This window comes from Harmonia axyridis, chromosome 1, assembly GCF_914767665.1.
Source record: "Harmonia axyridis chromosome 1, icHarAxyr1.1, whole genome shotgun sequence".
NCBI classification, from domain to species: Eukaryota; Metazoa; Arthropoda; class Insecta; order Coleoptera; family Coccinellidae; genus Harmonia; species Harmonia axyridis.
In genome coordinates, this window is record NC_059501.1 from 83,317,420 (window position 1) to 83,341,893 (window position 24,474).

At 35.7% G+C, this 24,474-nt stretch overlaps 2 protein-coding genes across 2 annotated transcripts in view; one reads left to right on the plus strand and one right to left on the minus strand.

Moving 5' to 3' along the window:
- Positions 1 to 24,474, plus strand: part of LOC123688589 (E3 ubiquitin-protein ligase RBBP6) — a 231,934-nt gene that overhangs the window by 16,181 nt on the left and 191,279 nt on the right. The gene's annotated exons all lie outside the window — the stretch shown is intronic.
- On the minus strand, positions 15,433 to 16,363 carry LOC123688598 (armadillo repeat-containing protein 1-like). Its single transcript, XM_045627187.1, has one exon. It carries the CDS (start codon positions 16,340 to 16,342, stop codon positions 15,530 to 15,532), a length of 813 nt encoding a protein of 270 aa, XP_045483143.1. The 5' UTR covers positions 16,343 to 16,363; the 3' UTR covers positions 15,433 to 15,529.

Genomic DNA, 24,474 nt, shown 5'->3' on the forward strand with positions numbered 1-24,474 from the left:
CGTTATTTACATCACTAGAAGTTTCTTCATATCTGTCCTTAAGCTTTATTTCATCTACGTATTCCTGAGCACTGCAGTATTTTGGATTTTTATATCAGATTTATAATAAATGAAATAAAAAGCAAAGGCCCAAGTATTGACCCTTGAGGAATTCCAGTACCAACTTTAAGGGCAGCAGACAAAGTATTGCCAATCAATGCAGGGATTTCCTAAATTGGAGATACAAAGAAAAATGAGATATTACTTGGATAATTTTATGGAAAAGAAGTCCTTCAAACATAAGCCTGCAAACTCTTTGTTTTCGAGATACAGTGCTTTTCGTAGTCCTACTTTTTTGTGAGTATTATAACAGTTTACCTAATCTCGATTAATCTTCAATATAAATAGGGCAAAATGAGTACCAAAACTTATTATTACTTTATTCATCACAGCTCACTAACTGGGCCTGTATAATTGTTCAGAATTTCCTGAGGATTTCTAGAGAATTCTTTAAAAAAATTTTCTCGGAATCGTTAGCAGATACGACAGATCTAGAAGAAACCAAGAAGCGTAAAACTGGATCAAAGTGGTCCACCAGAAAAAAGTTCAGGAGGAATAATACGCGAGCACTGTTCCAGAAATATTACCTTTACAGTCAAAATCAGCATATCACATGATGAAAACTTCAAATTAGAATATCTGTGCCAAATGTGAGTCAAATATCTTTTTGAATTAAGGTGCTTTGAAAAAAAACTCGTAAAAATCAAACTTCAACTCCCTGTTTCTCGAAAACAAAGCGTTCGCGACCCACCAACATGGGATTTTTTTTCTTGTAATGATCTAAGGAATCTGCCGCTTTTGTTTTTGGTGAGACGTTCTTGAGTCAAGTTACGAAGTGCGCCCTCTCCCAGGGTCCCAGCGATCTCTTCCTAAGACATACCTTTTCATACCATCGTGGAGAAGTGACTCTGTTGCAACAAGACGACCCCTTTAAATCTGCCGGGGCCGAAGTAGTGTGGCGAGCACCGCCATAGCTCCATCTGTGAGCAGACAGGGTCACTACAGTTCATTCATTCAATTTAGAAAAAATCTGAGCACTAAATGTCAAATTAGAACAAAAGATATTTCAATTTTACGCATAATATTTTATGATGTAAGGTATCAAATGCCCTGTATAGTTGAGTAAGGAAAGAACACTTGCCAAACCAGAACCTTATGCTTCTTTAATATCACCGATTACCACTGCAAAAGTTTTTGCAATAAATGATTTAAATCTATTATTTTGTCTGAATCTTCACTGAGGTTGTGGTAATAATTGATGAATATTATTTCTCAATTCAAAATCTCAATTTCATTGGACGATAATAACTTCTACCAAATGTCTAGCTGGTCAATCTGGTTCTCGAAAAAACTACTTTTTTCACGTATCACGGTGTATATATTGTGATATCACCTATTTTGAAAGATTTTCTTCCTCAAAATATCCGTTTTTTCATTGAAAAAGTATCCAGGAATATCCATAAATACAAAATATTCAGAAAATCCAAGCTGACTTCCAAGCAGAAGCAAATTTTCAACAAGAGTTAATTCAAGCCTGTCAACATATCCCTGAAATATTTGCGAAGAATGTCCTCCACTATGCCCATACGTCCAACTATAATATACAGCGTGGACAGTACATCAACCTGCCGCAATTTTCCCACTACATTACGTTGATTAGATACGTTGACAGTTGAACGTGTGAATTCTCATAGTTGTCGCTAGATTTCTCGTGAGAATCAAAGCCTACCTCTACTCCTGGCAAATTAGCCACAGAGAGAATTAATTCTGTTTACTGATCTTCTCGATTTATTTTCTAAATCTACCGAGCACTCGTACGGTTCACTGAACTGCTCTGTAAACAAACCTAAGTACGAGCTGAAGTGAGTCGAATCATTTGTCACGGTTGTTCTGGAGGGTCTTGAATTGGTTTGATGACCTTTGTTCCGTACTGGCGCTTGTAATTGTTTTGTCTCTAGCTAATGATTTGGTCCGTTTCCGTTCTTATCTACAAGATTGTTACCAAATCGTAAATTTTGAAGGGATACGATCAGCAAAAAGAAGAACCACATTGGGATAGCCTCAAGGGTCGGTTCTGGGACTCATTCTATTTTATTTTATATTAATGACTTGATGTATAACATTGCTGCATATGATCAAATTTCATTTGACGATGATACAACTTATTCAAACAAGGTTGGCACCAATATTTTACTCGAAGAGAAATCATCAATAAAGTAGTCAAATGGTCCGTAGAAAAAGGTCAATGCCAAGAAGATACCAGAGATAGTTCTAACTACAAAACGTCGCAGTATGGACAGTATATCTTTACTTGAGGTAACGATTAGTACTGATCTCAACTGGGGACATCACTCAATCGGATTAGGTAGAAAACTTTCATAATAAGACACACTAACCAAAAATGAAGCACTCGTTGTATACCATGCGAAGTTTCATAGAAGGATGAACACAGCATTATCATATGGGGTGCATCTTCACAGGCAGGTAGCCTCTTCTCAAAACATTCGATTGATCACTAGTGCTGTCCGAATTTACAAGTTGTCGACTGTTCTTCAGCAAAGGCATACTTATTGCTCCGTGATGTTACATATTCAAGTCTCTTACGTACATTTTTTAAAACAAGTGCAACTTTCATAAACACCCAGCAATTCACGACTGCCATACCAGAACAAAAGACAAATATGTGCCGCCATCTCATACTCTGAAGAAAATCCAGAATATGCACACATATCAACGGGTTGAAAATGTTCAACATATTACAGGAACATTTGAAAACATCATCTAGTGCACGCTTCAAGAAAAAGTTGAGAAAATTCTGGCAAAGGGCAGAAGATGTATTCTATCCAGTGGAAGAATTTATGACTCGCTAATTTCAACAAACCCTTATTAGTTCATTGCAAATTTTAGATTGTCTATGTCTATGTGAAAATAAATATTTTCATATACCAGATCCGATTCCTTTCAGTTATTGTTTTATATAGGACCATTTTTATTTTAGGTACGAAGTTTACTGACAAATTTTTCGGAAATAAATGAACATGACTATAAATATTATATCATGTTATACTCAACTAAGGGGATGATCTGAAATTTCTCTTCATTAAAAACCAACCATATTGAAAAAATTTCTCCTGGTGACTGGGAGAGACACACGAGGATGCTGAATCAATGTGATTCAAGTCTCAAGGCTAGAGTTTGGATATAATGATGATTGTGAAATATCTTTTACAATAATCATTAGCAACCGTCAATGTCCTGTAGATTTCTCGAATAACCTGGACAAGAAGTCATCAATTTGGTACATAAATTGGTCAAAATCATTGGGATACATTTCCATAGGATTATGTTGCTCATATTGAGGATAGTCAAGCGTCAAGAGCCCAAGAACCTTTGGTCTTGTATGCCGATAACCTAACAGTTTAGAAAGTTTAAGGGACCTCAGAGGGGCGTACATGCATTACATCAAGCAGTCAGGTCAAGCTGATGAACTTGGAAGTACATACCCAGAAATCTCTATTGAATTCAAGCGCCTTAATACCGTGAAACATCTAGCTGAAGGAATCATATGTTTTGCTATAGGTGCCAGATCATTGAACAACACAGTGAACATGCAAAATATTATCAACTCTTTTGAGGATTCAATCAAATGACTGTTATACTACAGGGTGTCTGGTGCCCAGTGGGACAACAATCTTTGTCAAACTGCAACTGGATTCAATATCTTCTATATAGCAAGGACCAAAACGTTGTACTAGCTGTATTTTCAAGTTGTAGGGAGAATTACGAGAGCACAAAGCCAAAAGTACCTACACCCTTGCTCTTCTCAGTGGATTCATGAGTTCATCCAATATCAACAGTTAGATTGAAAACAAATCATCTCGAGAGAGAATTGAAGTAACAAAAACTTTTAAATGGGAATTATTTTGTATTTACTGTATGATGTCAAAACTACTAGTTCCTGCTCATCAAAGTACTGAAAAGGTTGACATAAAATGAAATATTTTTATAGAAAAAGTAGAAAATTTGTTTGCTTGATTTTTTATAGACTCGACTGTCGGTAGTCAAGAATAACCAATGAGTTTATGACATCATTGAGGTTCTCCTTGAACCATAAAGATGTCGCGTCAGTCAGTACGACCAGTCGAACGACACAAAAACTACCTAATCTACAATATTTAGGCGCCATTTTTTTCGCACAGCTCTGATTGTTATGACACGTAGCAATTAGACATTTGCGAATTGCGTACCGTGAATTTCGAGTCGAGGATTATTATTATGGGATTAGAGAGGTCCTGGAGTGGAACCCAACGTTTTTTCGCAACGAAAATCAGTGGGTTACGTAAAATGTTCTGTTTGTTCTACATCTGTGACATTTTAGGTGATTATCTGCGCCAAGGCTTAGTGATCTGGTGAAACTGTGAGGTTTTAGTGGGGTATGTAGAGCGTGGTATAAAAGAAGAAGAAATGTTATGTTGGGTAGGTCTGTGGTCTCCTAGGGAGGATCACAGAAAATGGGATAAATATTATATATATTCCTTTGAGAAAGAACAATACGAATTATAAATTTCGAACAATGAAGCATATGTGTCATTGAATCTCAGTATTGAAGAAGAAACCTCAACAAAAACTCTGTCTCTCCATATAGGTGTAGTGATTGGTTTATCTATTGGTTTACAAAATGAAGTGACACATTTATATTGGGGTGCTTCTTCTTCATACAAATAAAATCCTTTCATCCTTTCTCTTTCCCAGAAGTTGATAACGCATATATTGCAATTGAATCTGAAGAAAAAAAAGAAAAGAACTAGAAAGGAGCAATAAATATTATAGTTTCCATCCTATACCACATTGAATGATGACGATTTAAATCACAACAATAAATTGAAGGTTAAGAAAGAATCATATCGAAATTTATAGGCAAAAAAACTAACCAATGATTTTTCAACATAATAATCCAGAGCACAAACAGCACTCAATAGGCAATTTATCAATACATAACCTGCTAAAAATCCTCTTTCACGGAGTTGTTGTTCCGTTGCTTTGCAGGTTTCTTGAAGAATAATGATCACCGTGTCATTGTCTTTGGCCAAAGTCAATAAAATAAATCACTCCTGTCCTTAAAAATCCCTTCAATATTCAAGTAAATAGAATCAAATCTGTTCCAAAATTGGGAGGGTTTCTTCAACCAGGAGCGATTCTCCTAGTCATGATTTTTCGAATAAACCAGGATCGATACAGGCCCCTTATATTGGGGAATCATCTCCCATAGATAGATACTGATTGTATTTCATTAAAAAAACGTTACAAAATACAAAGAAAATATGATAACTTCTTGACATTATAAGATACAAAATTGATGATACTCATTATGCTACTTTTGCTTTATTAGATCAAAAATAAAAAATGTCTTTATTATTTGTTGCATTCAGACTTACCGAGGAAATTTCAACTCTGAATCTTCTATTTCTAATATTCTACAGTTTTTATTTTTAAGCTGAATTCTATAATTCAAGACCAATAATTTAAGACTCAGCACTTTCAGTGTCAACAAATATTCAAATTAAAATCTCTTATAGTGCAGATATAATAACTCACAGAAAAAAAACTTGGCAATTAATCTTTCGATTAAGAAGCATTCTAATTAGATCAGTTAAAAGTGAGTGGTCCTAGTACAGATTCCTGAAGAATACCTGTGAATCAGAAAATTCCATTCTTTCATCATGTGTTCATTCAATGAGGTAGTTCCATAGGAACGATGGGAATGTACAATTTTCAAAAGGAACAAGACACTTAGTCTTAATTAATAAACCTTCGATACAATCCAATGAGAATGTAGCTCTTTGATTCACAACTAAGTGCATTAAAATATATGACAAGTAACACATATCAGTACAAATTAACTGAATTGAATCAGATAAGCAACAAATCTCAATACCATTCCTCATCATCGGTCCATTCAACAGACCATCAAGCATCATCTTCTACACAGTCAGCCGAAGATGCATATACCTACGTTTGAAAATTTCGCATCATCCTAAAAACGAAGAAACATTCAATCGAGCGTGGTTGTGAGAGTCTTCAAGAGTCCATTTAAACGCTCTCTGCATTAGTAACCTTTTGTTATTATCCATTTAACATTCTTCGAACCTCCTCTACCATCTTTGCCGCTCCGAAGCAAATTTGAAACATCTGCTGCCGCTTCTAAACAATTGAATGAACGCGTCGATGCCTGTGACTGGCGTTGCAATGATTAGATGGTTTTGGCTCGTTGGAAATCACGATTGTTGCATCGTAACTCTTCTTGTAACAATCAGAGATTTTAATTCTCGACTGTATTCCATTATAGCTACGGGGATTTTAGACTGTCCGAGAAATATTTGAAATAATTGACTAGTCGGAATGGAATTATTGACAATAATAAGATTTCTGGAAAACGTGGTTAATCTTTGTTGCAACAATTGTGTTGTTTTTCACTACATCAGTGGTTTAGCTCAGACTGACATCTGATTTTAATGCATACAGGGTGGTTCAGATTTTAGTGCAATAACTTTGGCATCGGATAGAACATCTCTTGAAGCCTTATAATTTTTGTGTATAGCATTTGCTGCTGAGAGTCCACACTCTGCTTTCTCCAATAGATACATCTTATTCTCAAAGACAGAAATCTGCTCGGATATAGAGATTCATTATCGACGAATGAGTAGGGATGTCATTTCAATATACAAACATTGGAATGACATCAATAGAAGAGTAAAAATATCAATAGTTCACATCACCGGTTTACCAGCTATAGATCGCACAAAAACGGAACTTGTAAGAAATGGAGGAGATAAACTACATAGCTCCAATCAAAAAATGTACAAAAAGTAGAGTAGGTACAAAAATTTTGTAGGGAATCTATCGATTCCTTCGAAAATATTCCGAGAACTGAAGAAATCGGTGTACAAAGCCACACCCCTAAGGTATCCGTAGAAAGGTCGAATGGAAAACGGCCTGAATGCCCATAAAACTCGGCATTTCAGGGCGAATAATTCGATCGAGTTCAGACCAGTCTACAACTACAACATATGTGCAACACTTGCATCGACAACGAGAAGAGTGAAGATTTTCACATCTGTTCCCGAGACCGGCGAAAAGGTACCTGTGACCGAGCCGCAACGACCCAAGTATCCAGCGAGCCTAAGAATCGATTAGACAAATTATCATCTTTTTCAAACTCTTTTAGTGGGTTGAAATAAATTGAATACGTGTTTTCATCCCGTTCTTTTATTGCCCTAAATTGTCCTTGGCCGTGAACTACTTGATAGTCACTGTATAAGGACCACAATTTCAATCTCAAAAATCAGAGAATATCCGAGTCAACCTCCATTGTATCGTCCAAGAAACACCCGGTATTTTAACGGTTGAATTTCGGAAAAATTCGAGTCTTTCTCTTGGAAATTCCATCTGAATGATCGTGAGAAGGAATAACGGAGTTAGATCGATCAGATACGGCACCAAGCGCGATATAAATCATGGGAACAGAGCCATAAATCCATAAAGGCAAAAACGGAGCAGGAAGTCTGAGGCGGCGCGAATCAAATGATAAACAATCGTATATTCGCGATCGTAGGTACCTTCGACAGCGCCGTCCCACGGAGATATTGGTTGTCAGCAGGGCGGCAAGTAGATTCGTATCCTGGAGGATCGACTGAATTCAGCGAATTTTAGGTTATGCGGTTTGTGTTTTCATTGATATAGTGACCCTGAATTTTTCAACTCTTCCTGGATTATTTTCGGCTACAAAAACTGAAAAAATAGACCTCAGGTTTTGTCTATAAGTTTTTTTTGAGATCTGCTTCATTTTTATATAGTATTTTTTATTTTCAACTTTCGTATAGTTTGGTCTAGAATTTAGAATTTCGAGAAACAGAGTGTTGAATTTTGAAATATAATCAGTTTTCCACTTATAACTCTAGTATTATTTTATTCATTGTTTCAATTTTTGGGTATTGGAGTCTAAATGATGTATTGTTTCAAATTTGGTCAATGTCACCTTCAAAAATTGTCCAGTGGCGTAGATACAGGGGTGCGATGATCATTTTCCTATTGAAAATCAACAAACGAATAGAAAAAGATTCTTTTCGAAAAAGAATAACGGAAACAAAACATATACAAGGTGGTCCAACGAAAACTAAACACCTCGATTTCCCGACTTCAATGCATTGGCTAGTGATGGCGAGGCATTCCGTCACCAGGTTTCCTCCTCCTCCCCAAAGAATCTATACTCTAGACCAATTCTCATGAGGTGTTTCCTAAGGAGGCATTGCCCTGTGAGGAATCCAGTGAAGAGGTGTAGTATATTCTAACTATTCTAAATACTTCTTGGATCTCGCAGTGTCAAAGTCTCGAAGAAACTTTTTGGAATGATCCAAACCAGGAAGATTCCGCAGAGTGCTTTTCTTTCAGTTTTTTCATTCTACTGCAACTCTTTCTAGTAGCTACATTTGCCTTTACCAAGAAAGGTTCGGGGCCTCTTCATTATCTTTAATTCCCGAGTGGCCGAAAACCCATAAAATAAAAAGACCTTATTATTCTTGCCTATTTCATTGAGTTTCTTTCGGCACTCTAATACCATCTTAGAATCGATTATATGTGAGCTCAGTGCTTTGATTGCAGTCTGACTATCACAATATATCGCTATATCACATTACTGAGTTTTTCTTGCTAGGTTTATTTTTACAGTATCTATTTCCTATTTTGGGCAGTCATTTATCGTGCATCCTATCTACGTGGTCTATCTATCGTCTTTGTCTTGTTCTGACGCATCTTATTACGTCTTGTAGCCTGCAAAACTCTGTAATTTCCTTATTGAATGTCTCTTATGGTCGTGTAATGTATATCTTACTTAATTTTTCAGTAGTCTCTGTTGTTCTAAGATGTCTTTTGGTTCGAACATTTTCGACGATAGTTTCAATGGCATAAATCATTATTGGCCTAACACATATTCGAGAGATTGATATAACAATTTTTGTAATGATACAATTGAAGAATCAACAAGTGACATTACAAAAAGCGACACTGTCATGGACGTCCTAGTGACCATTCTAATTTTAACGAAGTCTCATTTCACATATAAAAAATTGTGTTGGTTGGTCAGCATTTTGACATTTCAGGTGCAAAAGTTCGCTCAACTCAAGTTTCAAAAAAGCTTTAGGCAGAGTACGCACTGCCAAGCTCAAAAATAGACATGGAAAAGGCATAGTGCGATTCGGAGTTCAAACACTAAGGAACACAGAATATCTTCCTCATAGGTCACTGAGACAACTCGACCTAAAGGTGCGGCCTGCTCACACGACCAAATATAAAAAATCTTTTCCGTCAACAGGTGTCTTGAACACATATCGCGGTCCACTGTCAGCCGCTTTCCTCATCTTGCATGCGTAGCAATCAGAGCAATAATTATCTCGTCACGAGCACGTAACGTGCTATTACTTTATGCCACAGATAAAACAAATTACAGAACGAGTCCGTAGTTTACCATAATACTATTTATAACGATATAACCATAATAGTGTTGTCGCTAAATTACACGTTCAACAAGAGGATTGCCGGTGGTTTTTAGCTCTTTAAACTGGACTATTAAACGGTGCGCTTATCTGTAAAGCAGCGCTGAAGACTTGGTTCTTTTTTCTCTCCGTCCGCGTATTTTATCTGTGGAAATGCAGTAGGTTTGAGTATTTTCAGCGTATGGGTTAAGGCTGCTTGGGAGTATTAATTGCACGGGATGGTTATTAGAGCAATGGGAGTCGGTGGTGCGGTATCTTCAATTGGTAGATTGCGTATCGGGATATGGTGGGATTCTTAGCTCACTTATGGGCTTTTATGTTGAAAGGATTCGTTTCCATTTTTTTTTTGAGTGAGTATGTGCATTAGAATCTATTGATTCTGGTATGTTATCTCAGGTATTTGAATTCTACGACTAGCCAAGGTAGGATGATGAGCTTTGAAGGAACTTTTTGATTCGAATTATGGGAAAACAATTCAGACAATCAGTGAAGAAGGGTCAGTAGCTTTTGCTTATTCTTTCTTCGATGGTTGAATTACTTCTATTGGTTGAATTATTGGAGACTACGATAACTTTCTGAATTTTCAAAGAAACAAGCCTATAAATTATGTTATAATCTCTAGGTTGTCTGGTGAAGATTGAGCTCATCAGTGTGAGTTGGGAGATTATATTTAGAGCCACCTCAGGACCTTCGTTTTCGAGGTACCGGATATTTCAAAAAAGTTTCAAATAGCTCATGATTTTTGGGTTTACAGTGGTGACTTTGCGAGTCAAGTTAAAAAATAGATCTCTCCAGAATTGTAGGCTCATAATGAAGAATACAATTTCTTCTGAAATGAATAAAAACAACAATCTGTATTATTGTTGGAAAAAACTCGAAAACAGATATCGACATAGCAGAAGAGAATCTTTAAATCAAATGGCACAAATTTTCATCGTTATTTTCTGATCACATGAGCGCGAGTATTTTTACGTATGTTCTAGAAAACAACTGGTTGTCATTTACTCTCAATGCTGGCAATTTTGGAATTAATTTTATTGTCATTTCCTTATGTCTTCAATTTGTACATACCCGAAATCACCAGACTTTTCATGAAGAGAGAATAGTTTGGAATTTATTCAAATTTTCGAAAACACCTTGTATCTTGTTTTGTATATCACTCGTTATATCGTTAAAATATGACTTCAAATATAAAAGAAAAGCCCGGCAATTTTCCTTAGCTGTGTTCATGACATTCCCTTGCTGATAGGTTATCCATAATTAAAGTATGATTTGTTGAAATTTTCAAGCCATCTTATTCATTCATACCATCTAATTTCTCAAAAATATTGCATTTAGGGAGAATAGAGGCGGTGAAAAATAGTGACAAATTAATTTTTCACCGATTGACAGTAAATATTAATTTTGCAGACACATATCCTCGAGAATAACCAACCTCGAGAATAATACGTCCAAATTTTTTTGTCATTGTAAACCATAATTTTTGTTTTGAGTTATATTTAGTTTCCGAATGTTATTTTTTTTTTGAGTTAGAGTTTATAGGTATTTGAACCTCTACTCTTATTGTAACAATAATAATAATAATAATATCAATCAACAAAGTATTACTATTCCTGCCTAGGCAGCAAAGTGAGGACTTTCCTGCCTAGGCAACAAATTGAGGACTTTCCTGCCTAGGCAACAAATCGATTATTCTCAATGGGAATAAAACATTTGACATTTTTTGATCATTAATATTTTTGGCCCCTTCCCTTATTTTTGGAGGAGTAAGTAATTCCAAGTCGCTATCATTGCCCATAAGATAAATATATCCGATATTTTTCCAAAAGACTGTCAGATATTCCATAAGTTGTCAAACTATAATCGTCATATCCATATAAATTTTCAAAGCAACCAACCATTCCAAAAATGTGATTTCTTCAAATTTCGTTTTAATTTATTTCTTCAAAAAAAAAATAAAATTGTGAGAATTACGATAATTTGTAAATAAAATACAATAATACACATGTATCATCATGAACAATCCAAGAAAAAATTATATATTCAACTCGGCAGCCAAGTAGATTGACAACTGTACTCCAAGCCTCGCTACGCTCGGCTATGAACTATCAGCCGTGGCAGTCAATCTACTACTTTGCTGACTAGTAAAACAATAAACTATTTCCTTATGCTAGTTTCACACCTACATTTACACATTTCTAAAATAATTCAAAATAAAAAAATTAATTGTATAAACTAATGCAAACCACTTCAATATGTTTTCACAAGATGAAAATCCGAGATTAGCCATAACAGCCTTGACAGCTTCAAACTTAAACAACTCATTCTACGTATCGCCAAAAAAAAAACGTAGAAACCTCAGAATATCCACAAATTCCATAGAATTCTAGGTGGTACAACCGCCTAGAGCGTTCTTGGTACCACTTCCATAGGAATTTCCTCCGAGCGTCTTTCAATTAATCATTTTCGAATGTCTACAAGTCAGCAGAGTCCGCCTTGTCATTAAGAGCGACTCAAGATACGAACCTAAAATCATCGGCTCGTCTGGAAGCTATAATCAGAAAAAATCAGGATGGCTAGAATATGGGACGCCGTTGCTTTTATGCATGCGATGATGGAGAAGAATCTCATCTGGCGACATCGTTAACAGGTCATCGCAGTAATCGATTTGGGTCAGCAGGATTGAGCCACTAACGCGTCGTTTTTATCTGAGTGTATAAGTTCTTTATTCGAGTAAGTGGCAAGAGAGGTTATTACAACAAGGACAATTTTTCACCTTATTAAGCGTTTGCTCCCTCAAAAAAGCGTTATATCATTAGTTTACGATGTAATTTTCAAATATATGTAGAGAATAAGGTTGAACTCCATTCTCAAGTATCTGTGGAACGGAAGGACCTAGAAATTTGAAATTGTCAGGACAGGTTCGAATTCTGAAAACCCATTTCACACCTTCTTGTCTTTTAAATTTAAATTTATTTTAATCGTTTTTGATATTCACTTTTCTTTAGAAATCACTAATGAAGCCTCATTCAACTCTCTTGAGTACCCCTCATCCAATTGCAGGAACGTTAATTATAATTCAATGCCACATTAAAAATTAAATCCTCCATTAAACGGTGCAGGAGGCCAATAGGTTTCTTCTACTAGAGAATTGAAATTTTAATGATGGCATCGAATTTTAATGACCATTCTTGCACCTGCGTGTTAGACTCCTAAACACTTAGATTATTTCGTAGAATTACTGTTTATGCTGAAGTATTTTGCAGTAAGAGGTTACATTTTAAATAGCCCTCTCTCTGATCAGCTGTCAATTTGACATATTTTGACATTTGACAAGAACAAACTATGTGACTTCTGAAAATGAAATGACACATACTTCAACAACGCATTAAAATCGTTAAAATTCGCTACAAAATGGTGAAAATTTTGCACACAAAACTAAAGCACTTGTGAGTCGTCGTAAAACACTTTCTTTGCCGGTAATACTGAAACATGTGTATAAATTTGAGCTGTTGCAACCAGTGAGCCCAAGAATGATTGCTGAAAGGCCTCTCCATCCCCAATATGCCTCTTTTTGTTGCGGTTTTCAAGCTAATGGTGTGATTGGACCTCACTTAAGGTGTACAACTTTGTTTCCGCCGTTTTGCAATAGATGGTTGTAGTGGTAAGTGGTAGTCGAAATAAATACCTCATAGATATCATACAATAAGCCTAGGTATTTGTGAACACAACATCATATTAGTCGATTTGTATCTTTTTTTTTTTGAGAGATTTTCTGCAGGTCTCCAATTCATCTTAAAGTTATTCTCGATTAAACATGTCAGCTTACAAGCCAAAATCTTATCAGTTGCGGGATGTTTTAATTTTTTGCTTCAATATGAGTGAATCTGCGGCTCATCGAATTCTCTCAAATACCTTGGTGAGGCCGCGAGAATTTGCCGAAAGAAGTTTCAAAGCTTTAAGAACGGTTATTTTGACGTCGGAGACCAGCATGGCGGTGGAACAGAGAAGATTTTCGAAGATCCAGAATTAGAGGCATTATTTGATCAATACTCGTGTCAAACGCAATAATAATTGCCATGATCATTGGGAGTGACGCGACAAGCCATTTGAGAATGTCTGAAAGTCAGGGAAATGATTTTGGAACAAGGAAATTGTGTGCAGTACGAGTTGAAGACGAGAGATGATGAAACGGCGTTCATTTGCTTGCGAATAGCTGCTTGAAAAGTAAAGACGTAAAGTTTTCTGCATTGCATTGTGACCGAAGACGAAAAATGGGTTTATTACGAACATCTCAAGCTTAGAAAATCATATATCCTGGCCATGCTTCCACGTTGACCGCCAAACCGAATATTCACGGTTCCAACGTCATTTCCACTATTTGGTGGAACCAGCCTGACGAGGTGTGTTATGAGTTGTTGAAACCGATTTAAACAATCACAGGCGATCGTGATAAAATTCTTTCACAGCATGAACCGCAATACAACGAGAGACATGATAAAGTGATTTTACAGCATGACAATGCTCGACCCCATATTGCGAAAGTGGTCAAGACTACTTGGAAAAGTCCTACCACACACGTTGCTCCCTTGTTACACTATCACTTGTTTCGATTAATTACACACGGCCTGGCTGACCAGCACTTCCGGCCTTATGAAAAAGTGAAGAATTGGATCGATTCTTGGATCGCTTCAAAAGATGACCAAGACAACACGTGATTTGTACGCTGCCCGAAAAATGGGAGAAAGTAGTGGCCAGCGATGGACAATACTTTGAATCATAAATGTATAACCAAATTTTTACAAAAAAGCCTCGAATTTTGGAAAAAAATGGCGGAAGCAAAGTTGTTATTATTATTATAAGAGACAATTTCACCAATGACATAGTAGTACGTTCAATATTCCCTCGGTGCAAACAGAGTGGGAAGCCTTCCTCGTACAATTTTTTTCCTGAAGCCTGTTCTGTTCGATATCGTTCCCGTCAATGGACAGAACCTGCAACACCTGGTTCGCGTGCTTATTTCTGACCACTGACTGAACATACGGAAGTGGCCACATTCATTTCCAAAGGTCACAGAGCGCACAAAGGAACTGGTCTCAGTATTCTGCGATATCTTCGATTTTATCACGCTTTGTTGATTCGATGCCTTCAGTTCCTCGTTCGAGTCGCTCAAACGATGGCTAGAAATTACTGACCGTCCTCAATGGAGCTTGACTCGTGTACAGGTCGTTTTTTTGAAGGAAATGTGGCGCATATATCAAATTAATTGACTGTTTTATGAGAGAGACTCAGGTTGTGCCCGAGGTGGGATGGAATTGAGGAGATGATTTGTACAATTTTGTCACAGTTGGTGACAGTGCTTCTTTGGTTTAAGTAGTATTGACAGCTCTGATTCACGTAGAAAATTGGTTTGAAATCATATCTCATATATAAATCTATGTATATGACCTCTAGGGGTGTAACTGCCGCATGAATGAAAGAAAATTTTCATGATCCATTTATATCCTTGATAATTTCACGAATTCTATCTTTGAGGTCTTCAATCGATTGTGGAGCATTGGTATAGACCTTATTTTCAATGTGGCCACAAATGAAAAACGATGAAGGTGTTGAATCACAAAATCTCGATGGCCAATGGTGACCACCTCTTCGAGAAATTTCATGCCCAGGAAACTTTTCTAGCAAAACTGAATGAATCGTTCCATTTTTAGTAATAACGTAGTTTTTCACTAGCCAAATATCGAAAAATGGTTAAAAAGTCACAACTGAATAGATAAGGGCTAGTCAAAATGAAACCTCTCATTGAAAACCCCTTTACATAAAATGTAAATAAATTCGACCTTCAATCGATATACAATTATTTATTTTCCCTAACTCTAATACAATTCAAAACTTCAAACACAATCAGAAACAAAACAAACGCAAGAAAACATTGGAAATAATCACCAATAGAAGGATTCATTCCAGAAATCAGCAACTGACTTGATCAAACCATTACCCTTCTTCACAAAATCCATCGTTTTAGTCAAAGCTGTATTCCCTGGAGGAGGTTCGTCATCTATATAATATTCCAGCATAGTTTCTTCCATTTTGCGACTCATCGGATTTTTCAGAACTTCTTCCCTCGTGTTTGGATCCTTAGTGACAACCATCGCAGTCATACCACATTTTTCAGAAATCTTTTTGGCAACACTCTGTATACTGGTGTTTCGACATAGTCTTATGGTACATCTTTTCTTCTCAACATCGATGAGAAAAGAAATTACCCCTCTGGTTTTGACTAAAACTCTCTCAAGGCTCTTTTTGTTGGTCTCTTTCAACTCTTCGATCTGAAAAAGTAGAACAGCATTTCTTTTCTGGTTCTGCATCTTGGATCTACTTCTGGTACTGAAGGCAGGTGGGGCTGAAGAACGGAGTATGTCGACCAGTTCTTCAGCTCTGGAGCTCAACTCGCTGGACTTATTCCTCTCCTTGACCACCAACGACTCAAGGGATTCATATACTCCAAAAGTTGATAAAATGGTTCTGTGATTCTCATCATTGGATATCAGGTTTTGTAAAATGTCCAAAGACAAGTTCACGATGGTTGGGTTCTTCTCTTCAAGGAGAGTTGCTGGGTAAAGCAGTGGGGTTTTTTCTTGTAGAAGAGCTCGGTGGTTTTCTGGTGATTCGCTGAGAAGCTTGTAGGTTTTCAATGTGACCAGGCATTCTTGGAGAGGTGTGTTCTCGGGCTCGACATTATTTTGACAGGACATTTTCTATGCGGTTGATGTCGATTTGACGTTTTGAAGTAGGGATGACTTCGATTATTTTGAAGTATTCAAGGTTGAATTTTGTTTTGAAAAGATTTGTGTTGATTACTCGCTTACCTTCAATTGTATTTGCGACAATGCAGGATATTTAATGATTAAAATTTTCTACTCAATTGAAAACTTATAATTCACTATATCAGTAAATGTTACTATCAGTCAAGTCCATGGAAATTGAATGAATTTGAAGTAAAATAGATGATTCTTGATTTTTGGGGACTAATCACATGGGGCAGATTCTAATGGCCAGTAGCACCATTTGCCTGAACATTGATTAAAAATTTGAAAATTTCTTAAGAAAAATCAGAAAGTAATCAATGTTTAAATCTTCCTGGTTTGGATCATTCAAAAAAAAATCCTTCAAAACTTCGACACTGCAATATCCAAGAAGAATCTGGGTCTTAGCAAGAATATACTACACCTCCTCACTGAATTCCTCACAGGGCAGGAAACCCCTCATGAGAATTGGTCTAGTAGAAAATGACCAGTGCAAATTCTGTTGGGAGGAGGAAGAAACTTCGGATCACCTGCTAACGGAATGCCTCGCCATAACTAGCAAACGCATAATCTGCTTTGGACAAAAAACTTGTAGAAGTGACGATTAGCATCCTTAATGCCATCCCAGAGTTCAACTTTGGAACTGGAAGGCGAGCTGTATATCACGTTATGGCGAAAATAGTTCTGATGAGGGCCACAATAGACCATTAGGTCGGAGTGAAACAGAACCTCCCTAATTAAATCTTAATCTTAGGTACCATATAACTGTAGATCTATATCCATCATCTGCGTATCGAGTTAATGGGAATGTTTTGTTTATTTTATCGTTCAAATGTCATATTTCATTAAAATTCACAGAAAAACAACGTGAATATACGAATATGGCATTCTTTGTGGCCCTAGTGGTACTATCAAAAATCTCTCCACAAATAGTCACCCTTCTATACTCCTAATTGAGAATATACTCAATAGTTCAATCCACCACATACAAGAATACACACCTCAATCTGAATTGGTTCGTTTAACTTTCTTCGTAGAGTATTCGAATGTTTTCTCTATATTCCTTACTGTGTTTCATTATGTATTGAAGTATTTTGGGTTGAATAATAATGTATGTACCTAGGTACTCTCAATCATATTCAACCAGCTAAAGAACATGTAAATGATTGGCTCTAAGGGGTATAGGTACAGATCAACATTTTAGGCTCGAAAGTAGTAAATCCCCCATTTTCTTCAATGTAATACAACCTCCAAAATTGCCTCCAACCTCCACCAACACTCGTCAGCAGCGTCTCGCGTGTGGGTGCAAACTAATGACTCACAGTTGCACCACCTCATATCAAACACGTAGTCCAAGGAAACGCAGAATACCGTTACGTTCTCATGGCTGGCTAGATCGCGCCAAGAGAAACCCCTCACGTGAGTTACAGTTACTTAACCCCTCTGCACCTGAGATCCCGGACTCGTGCATACTGAGTGCTCTCGATTAATTACGCCATCACTTTGAATAATTATCATTAGGCAGTCAAGCTCGGCCGAGAGAGAAAGAGAGAAAGAGAATGGAAAAATCGTGAATTGGACACGTGGTGCACCTGTCCGAAGAACGCATTTTCCTCTTCCTGTTGGGCGTTATCTCTTGGTTGTCACGTTTGCTGAGGGGACAAGGGGAAGATGTGGAATTTGAGCGAAGAGACAGTGGCGGGCGAGGTGGGTTTAGTTTTGCAATAGTGAGCTGGAAATTAACTGCAAAGATTTCCACATTGGTGCTCAGAGAAGAAGAGACAAAAATAAGGTGCGGTGTTGCCATAACTATTTAATGATTACTAGAAGCTAGGGAATATTACAATAGTTCCAACTTTCATCAGAGAGTCTTACTTCACGATTTTTTGTTTGAAAATATTCTCAAAAATAGTATTTTGCCTCTTCTGTAAAGATGTTTGATGGAATATTTTAAGATTTGTAAAATTCATCAGTGCTTTGTAGGTATAGATCTTTTGCGAAAAACGAAAAGTTTTCCGCATGTATTGCATTCTTGAGCAAGGGATTTAGAATAGCAATTGATGTTTGTGTCCAATTTGATGTGAAAAGCTGCTATACTATTACATTCCTAATTCAACAATTCATGACATGAAAAACCAGGAAATATAATTCAAAATATCAATTTCTCGAGAATTTATCAACACATTACCGTGCGATTAGAAACATTTAAAGCTACGATAATACCTCAGAGTATCAAACATAGATAGAGGGAGCATATGTCATATGTTTTTTTGAGTGTGAACATGAATGTCAAACGGAGAGACCTAGAAAATTAAAAATTTCAGAGTAATGTCGGATTTTGAATGTCATGGTTAACTTTGTCAATATGCATCATTCGACTTAGGGTTACCTGAATATGGGAGAATTTCTCCATCGCATGAATCGAACTGTAATTTATAATCATTTTGACGAAATGGTACACCAACTGTTCAGAGAAAGATCAGTTGAAATGAGAAGATTTTCAGTGTAGCTGTAAGAAAATCATTGGATGCAATATACTGAACTATTCAACATTCTATTTTTTGAAACTTTTTTGAAGCTAGATACCAAAAATTACATCTATAATCATAAAAATATTCAATTGAGAAAACCCATATTGTCGAATGACAAAGCAATTTCATATTGATTAATATTTCTTTTCTTTTTCAGGTCAGTTCTGGCGCCGTCTAGTGATTTCTTTACTCTTTTCGTAGGAGGTGATTGGTAAGCAATTTGAGCAAATTGATTAATTTGCATATGCATAGATAAATCTAATATGGAAGCATGCAAGTTTGTTGAGTAATTGTAATAACAGAGAAATATTGAACTGAGTGAATATAAAAGGAATTCTTAGAGAATATACCCCTACTCAAACAGATACGCACTGTCACTGTTTTACTCGTTTCTTAATCTTTGAGGGGGACAAGTTTACCTGATCTATATTCAGTTTTCATTCAGAACAAATGCGTAAAATTGTTCTAATTGAAAAAATTATTGATTTCAAGGAAATATATTCATTCTGAAACTTTAATTTGTAGGTATATGAATGGGGAAATTTTTCCAACCACAAATAAAAGTAACATTTATACTGGTAACTAGATCATTTTGAATGAGTTATCAAACAAGCATTTTGTACTTTCATCCAAATATTATAAATAGCAATTAACTAATTTTTCCTATAGTTGTTGAACTATTACAAATTCAGAGATCATCTTTGTGTTGTATATTTAATTTATACATTAAATGATATTCCATTTCTTGAGAATATATATCTATTTAGAATTACAGGGTTAGCCTTGACAACATGTTTTTTCATTCTACATCTATTCACAAATTGTAGTAAAAAAGAATTGATCAAAATTTCAAATTATCCTTTCTAAAACATAGATCAAAAACACTCATAAAACTCGATTGAATATTCGATTAACCGATGAAATATTTCCATAGAATCCTCTTGTGAATGTTCCGTACGTAGGTACGTCAACATAGTAATTAAAATTTATGAGACTATTAAACCAGATTATTTATAATCCATGAATAAACAATTCCTTCCGGGTAATGACAATACCGCAAGATCTTATTGGAATAATATTATATCAGGATTTTTCTAGAGATCGGATCGGATCTAACAAATTCTTTCTCAGATCGTGCAATCGTTCAATATTTTTTGTAGAAATTTCATACTGAATTCGTCTTTGCGGTTCGCTGAAAGTTTTGAAGACCTATAGTAGAGGATGATTTCTTTACCTCTCTCTGTTATCTATGAATTAGATTAGAATGCCGATAAAAAAATTTTGAAAGGTACTCGGTAATTTTCATCAAAGAACCGTTTCTTCATATATTTGACATCAAATATTGGATCAATACGGTCTTCATTTCATTTTAAAAGTAATTAAATTACAATTTTCTATTTCTACTTTCAACTATTTATTATAACAGTTGTTATTGTTATTCAAAAATATTAAATATCTGAAGAAGGTACAAAAAAAAACATAAGAACGAAATAATTGTTATATTAAATAATTAAAAGTGGAAATAGAATGGCTGTCATTTAATTTCTATTTGACATCATTTAAGAATTTCTATTATTATATTTAGAGAAATCTCAATGCTATTTATGTTATTCAAGTTATTTTTGTTATTAACGTTAATTATGTTATTTATGAGAATATCGGACCAGCGAAAATTTAGGTATTTGAGCAATCATTCTCAGAACAGATGGGTCTATCATTTCGTCACAACTTCTGTAATTTTGGAATTTTGAGCCAGAAACAGACTCAAACGACAAGATTCGACTGACAAATTAGTCTTTGCATTCGATTTTGTTTAACCCGATAACTTTCGAATTTTAGAACCTATATAGAAACTCAAAAATTACAGGATAGATTCCGGTCTTGACAGTCCAGTTTGATTAATTAATGGGCAAAATGCGATTAGGGGTTCCGTAAAGACAGCCATTCGAAATTTCATTTGCCTGTTAAATTCAAAACTGCAGATTCCATTGAGATGGAAATCTATATTAGGATTTGAAATGCTGATTTCCAGCCTCGTGTCAGATCTTATTGAAATTTCTTCGCAAGAAATGAAAACAATTTGATAATTTTATGTTCACGGAATCCATAGAGTTGAATTTTAAATGCCATGGAGAATTTATATCTGATTACAACATTACAAAAATCAAAAATTCAAGAGGAATATTCGGAAAGAAATTACCATTTTTCCCGTTATTTCAAATTCGATAGGATTGACATTTTGCGAGTATATATGCAATACTCATTTGAAACTGCAAAAAGTCGTGTTTAAAGGGTGATCAGAACCAAAGAAACTTCAAGCAGAATATCAAAGAAGGGATTTCATTTTAGCGACAACAGATCAGATCCAGTTGAATCATCGAATGCATATAAGGAAAAAACAATTTCAAGCTAAGTTTAAATTTCCTCTCAATGGCTTCTTCAGAATCATAGAAAAAAATATCGAACATCGAAAAAAAATTCATTAATGTGCCAAGGGTGTCATTAGCGCCTTTATCTGAACCGCTCAAAAGCTTCTGAATTCAAGTCAGTGCTTCTTTAATTTTCCTCATTTGGTTGTCATCGATGTTTGGCTCTCTGAAAAGAGAGAAAACGAGTTTTTAGCAACTCACTTTCGCTGACATAACGTAACCTCTCCGTTAACTCTCAATCTATATTTGTGTTAGCCTATTATTTATGTCATTTATGTTATTTATGTTATTTATATTATTTATGTTATTTATGTTATTTATGTTATTGATGTTATTGACGATACATTATGTTGTTATTAATTTTTTATGTTATTTATGCTATTTCTGTTACTTATGTTGAACCGTGATACCCTTCTCCCTTGAGACCATTGTGTCAGTCAAATACTTCATTTTTCGATTCACTCAATACAAAACCGTCTTCTGCTCGTCCGCCGGTGACCTTACGGAGGTCGCCCGGACCGTCGTGACGCAACGGCCGTAACTCATCTCATCTGCATCCGTTCCTATGGAGAGCAGAGAAGACGGGAGCCGGCAGTTTAGCCACGCTCCGATTGCAGCGGTACTCCCGCTGAACAAATAGCATCGCGCCGGCGAGCTGCATTATTCGGGACGGGATCGTGACAATGAACTAATGCCGGCCACGCCGCGAAAGGAACGGTATACGAAAATTAACGGCCTGGGGAAAACGAATCGGAGATAGGGGACAGCGGCGTACGACTTCCGCGTTGCTTGCGGAGAGGTTTTCCTGGGTCGGTTGATGGAAAAATGGTATTTTTTGGGTTTTTTTGGGGGGGGGATGTGGGTCCCATTTGCAATCGTAAATATTGTAGATTTATCATTCGTTGACGAGGAAATACGAAAATTTAGTTGTAACAGGTTACTCGCTTGATCGACCGTTGAAATCTTCGGTCGCCAAAAGGTTTCTTGCTTAACTTATCGTTGCAGTTTCTTCGGAAAACCTTGAAATGAAGTTGTTTAATATCTGATAATGTGAGTTGTACCATTTTTTTATAATTTAGACTTGATAACCTTTGATGATAATCAAAAATAATCTTATAGACTCGGAATGAATGGAAATGTTGATGATTTGACGGAACTCTAGGTATTATTGATATTTTTGAATAATTCAGGAATTCAAATTGAAAAAAGTAATTGTTATTCGCTTGATTATTTCATCGGAAAAACCTTGAATTTGAATAATATGTGAAAGTTTGGATTATGCAAATATTCAGAAGCGATTAAATAGTAGGTACCTGCATGGTGTATCTACATCCTAGTAGAAAAACCACTACTTTACTGAGCGACAACGTAAATTGTTGATTGAGGGCAAAACATCAGAGTTCAGGAATGTGCTTTCATTGCAAGATACACATACCATCATCATAAATTGTAGATTTGTTTAAATAAATAACAATTTGAGAAAACAATCTCATTGCCTATGAAATCGACAGTTCATTCGTTTATCGTTATGATAAAAGTCAGGATAACTATTAATTATTTCGATTTAGTATCTACTCATCTTCAAAAAATATATTAAATAAACGGTTTCGATATGCCAGACACCACCAGAGTTGCCAAATGCTACAGAAAATGTCACTTTGACTTCGATGCCGAAAAAATCTAACAAAATAAAAATAATTATATGCTCACAAAAGGGGCATCGATCGTTATCGTTATCAATCGATAAGTAATGAGTAGGATCCCACCACTGGTTCGGTTGCTTAGATTTTGTTCTTCAAGCGTCCCCACAGGAAAAATTCGAGCGAAGTTAAATCTGGAGTCTGACTAGCCACTCTATAGAGTCTCTTCTTTCAATCAATCTTCCAGGAAACATTCTATAAAACACCCTTACGGGATATGTATGAGTAATGTGGATTAGTAGTCCCGTTTTTTTAAAATATTAAATGGTTTCCATACCTAGTATCTACCGATAGTCATTTTCTATAATCCGCTCATTGTGGAAAAACAAATTCTTTCAATAATTCCCAATAAGTTTCTCCTGTCAGGTAACTGGCGAGAAATTCTGATCCAATCAAATGGTCCTCAAAAATACCAACCCAGACATTGAGTTTTTAGGGAGTTTGAGTATGGAGTATGGAGAAAATATGTGAATGTAGATTGAGATCAAACCGTTTTGCATATAATTTAGTCGTAAAGGACTCACTCGTCCTATAAATTTGAATGTAATCAACATTCAAACCTTTTTTCCATTTGCAGGACCTCGAAAATTAGTTTCATCTGGGTACAATAATTTTGCAATGGAAATTGTATTTTTGATTTATTCACCAATTTTCCCCGAAGATTATACTGAAATATTTCGATAACTCGACTGAAAAAATTGTTAGGTGTTTTAATATCACTTATGAAAAATCTATAATGCTTTCGTCCTAAGAGAGGGCGTTATTATTTTCAACGTTTCGGTAAACAAAATTTCATTTGTATTGTGAATTCTTGAATGGATTATTTTCTGATCCATACTTTTTCAGTTTTGAGAATCGGCAATCATATATGAGATGAGCTGATAAGATGCAACATCAACAAATCAATAACATATGATTCTCAAAATTATCGTCGAGGGTAGCAAGGGTGAGAAATCAGCCAAGGGAGTCAATCTACTTTGCTACCAAGCTAAACATAAAATTTTTTCTTCGATCGTTCAAAATTAAACATGTAGGATATTATATTTGCAAATTTTTACAACTCCCACAATCTTTTAATTATTCCTGTAGAGATAAATAAAACGAAATTTGATAGAAATCGCAATTGTTGGAATGATTGGTTACTATGGAAATGTATTTGTTGGACAACTTCTTTGTTTTTTTTGGTAAATCCTTGTAATTTGGATTTCTGCTTATGTTAAATGAATAAATAAACTTACGAAATATATGACAGTGCTTTGGAAAAATATTGGATACTTCTCTAGAAATAAGGGAGGTGGCAAAAATATTGATGGTCAGAAAATGTTGAATGTTTAATTCGCATTGAGAAAATCACTTCACTGCCTAGGCAGGAAAAGTAATAATCTTCTGATTAATATGTGTCAGCAAAATCAATATTTGCT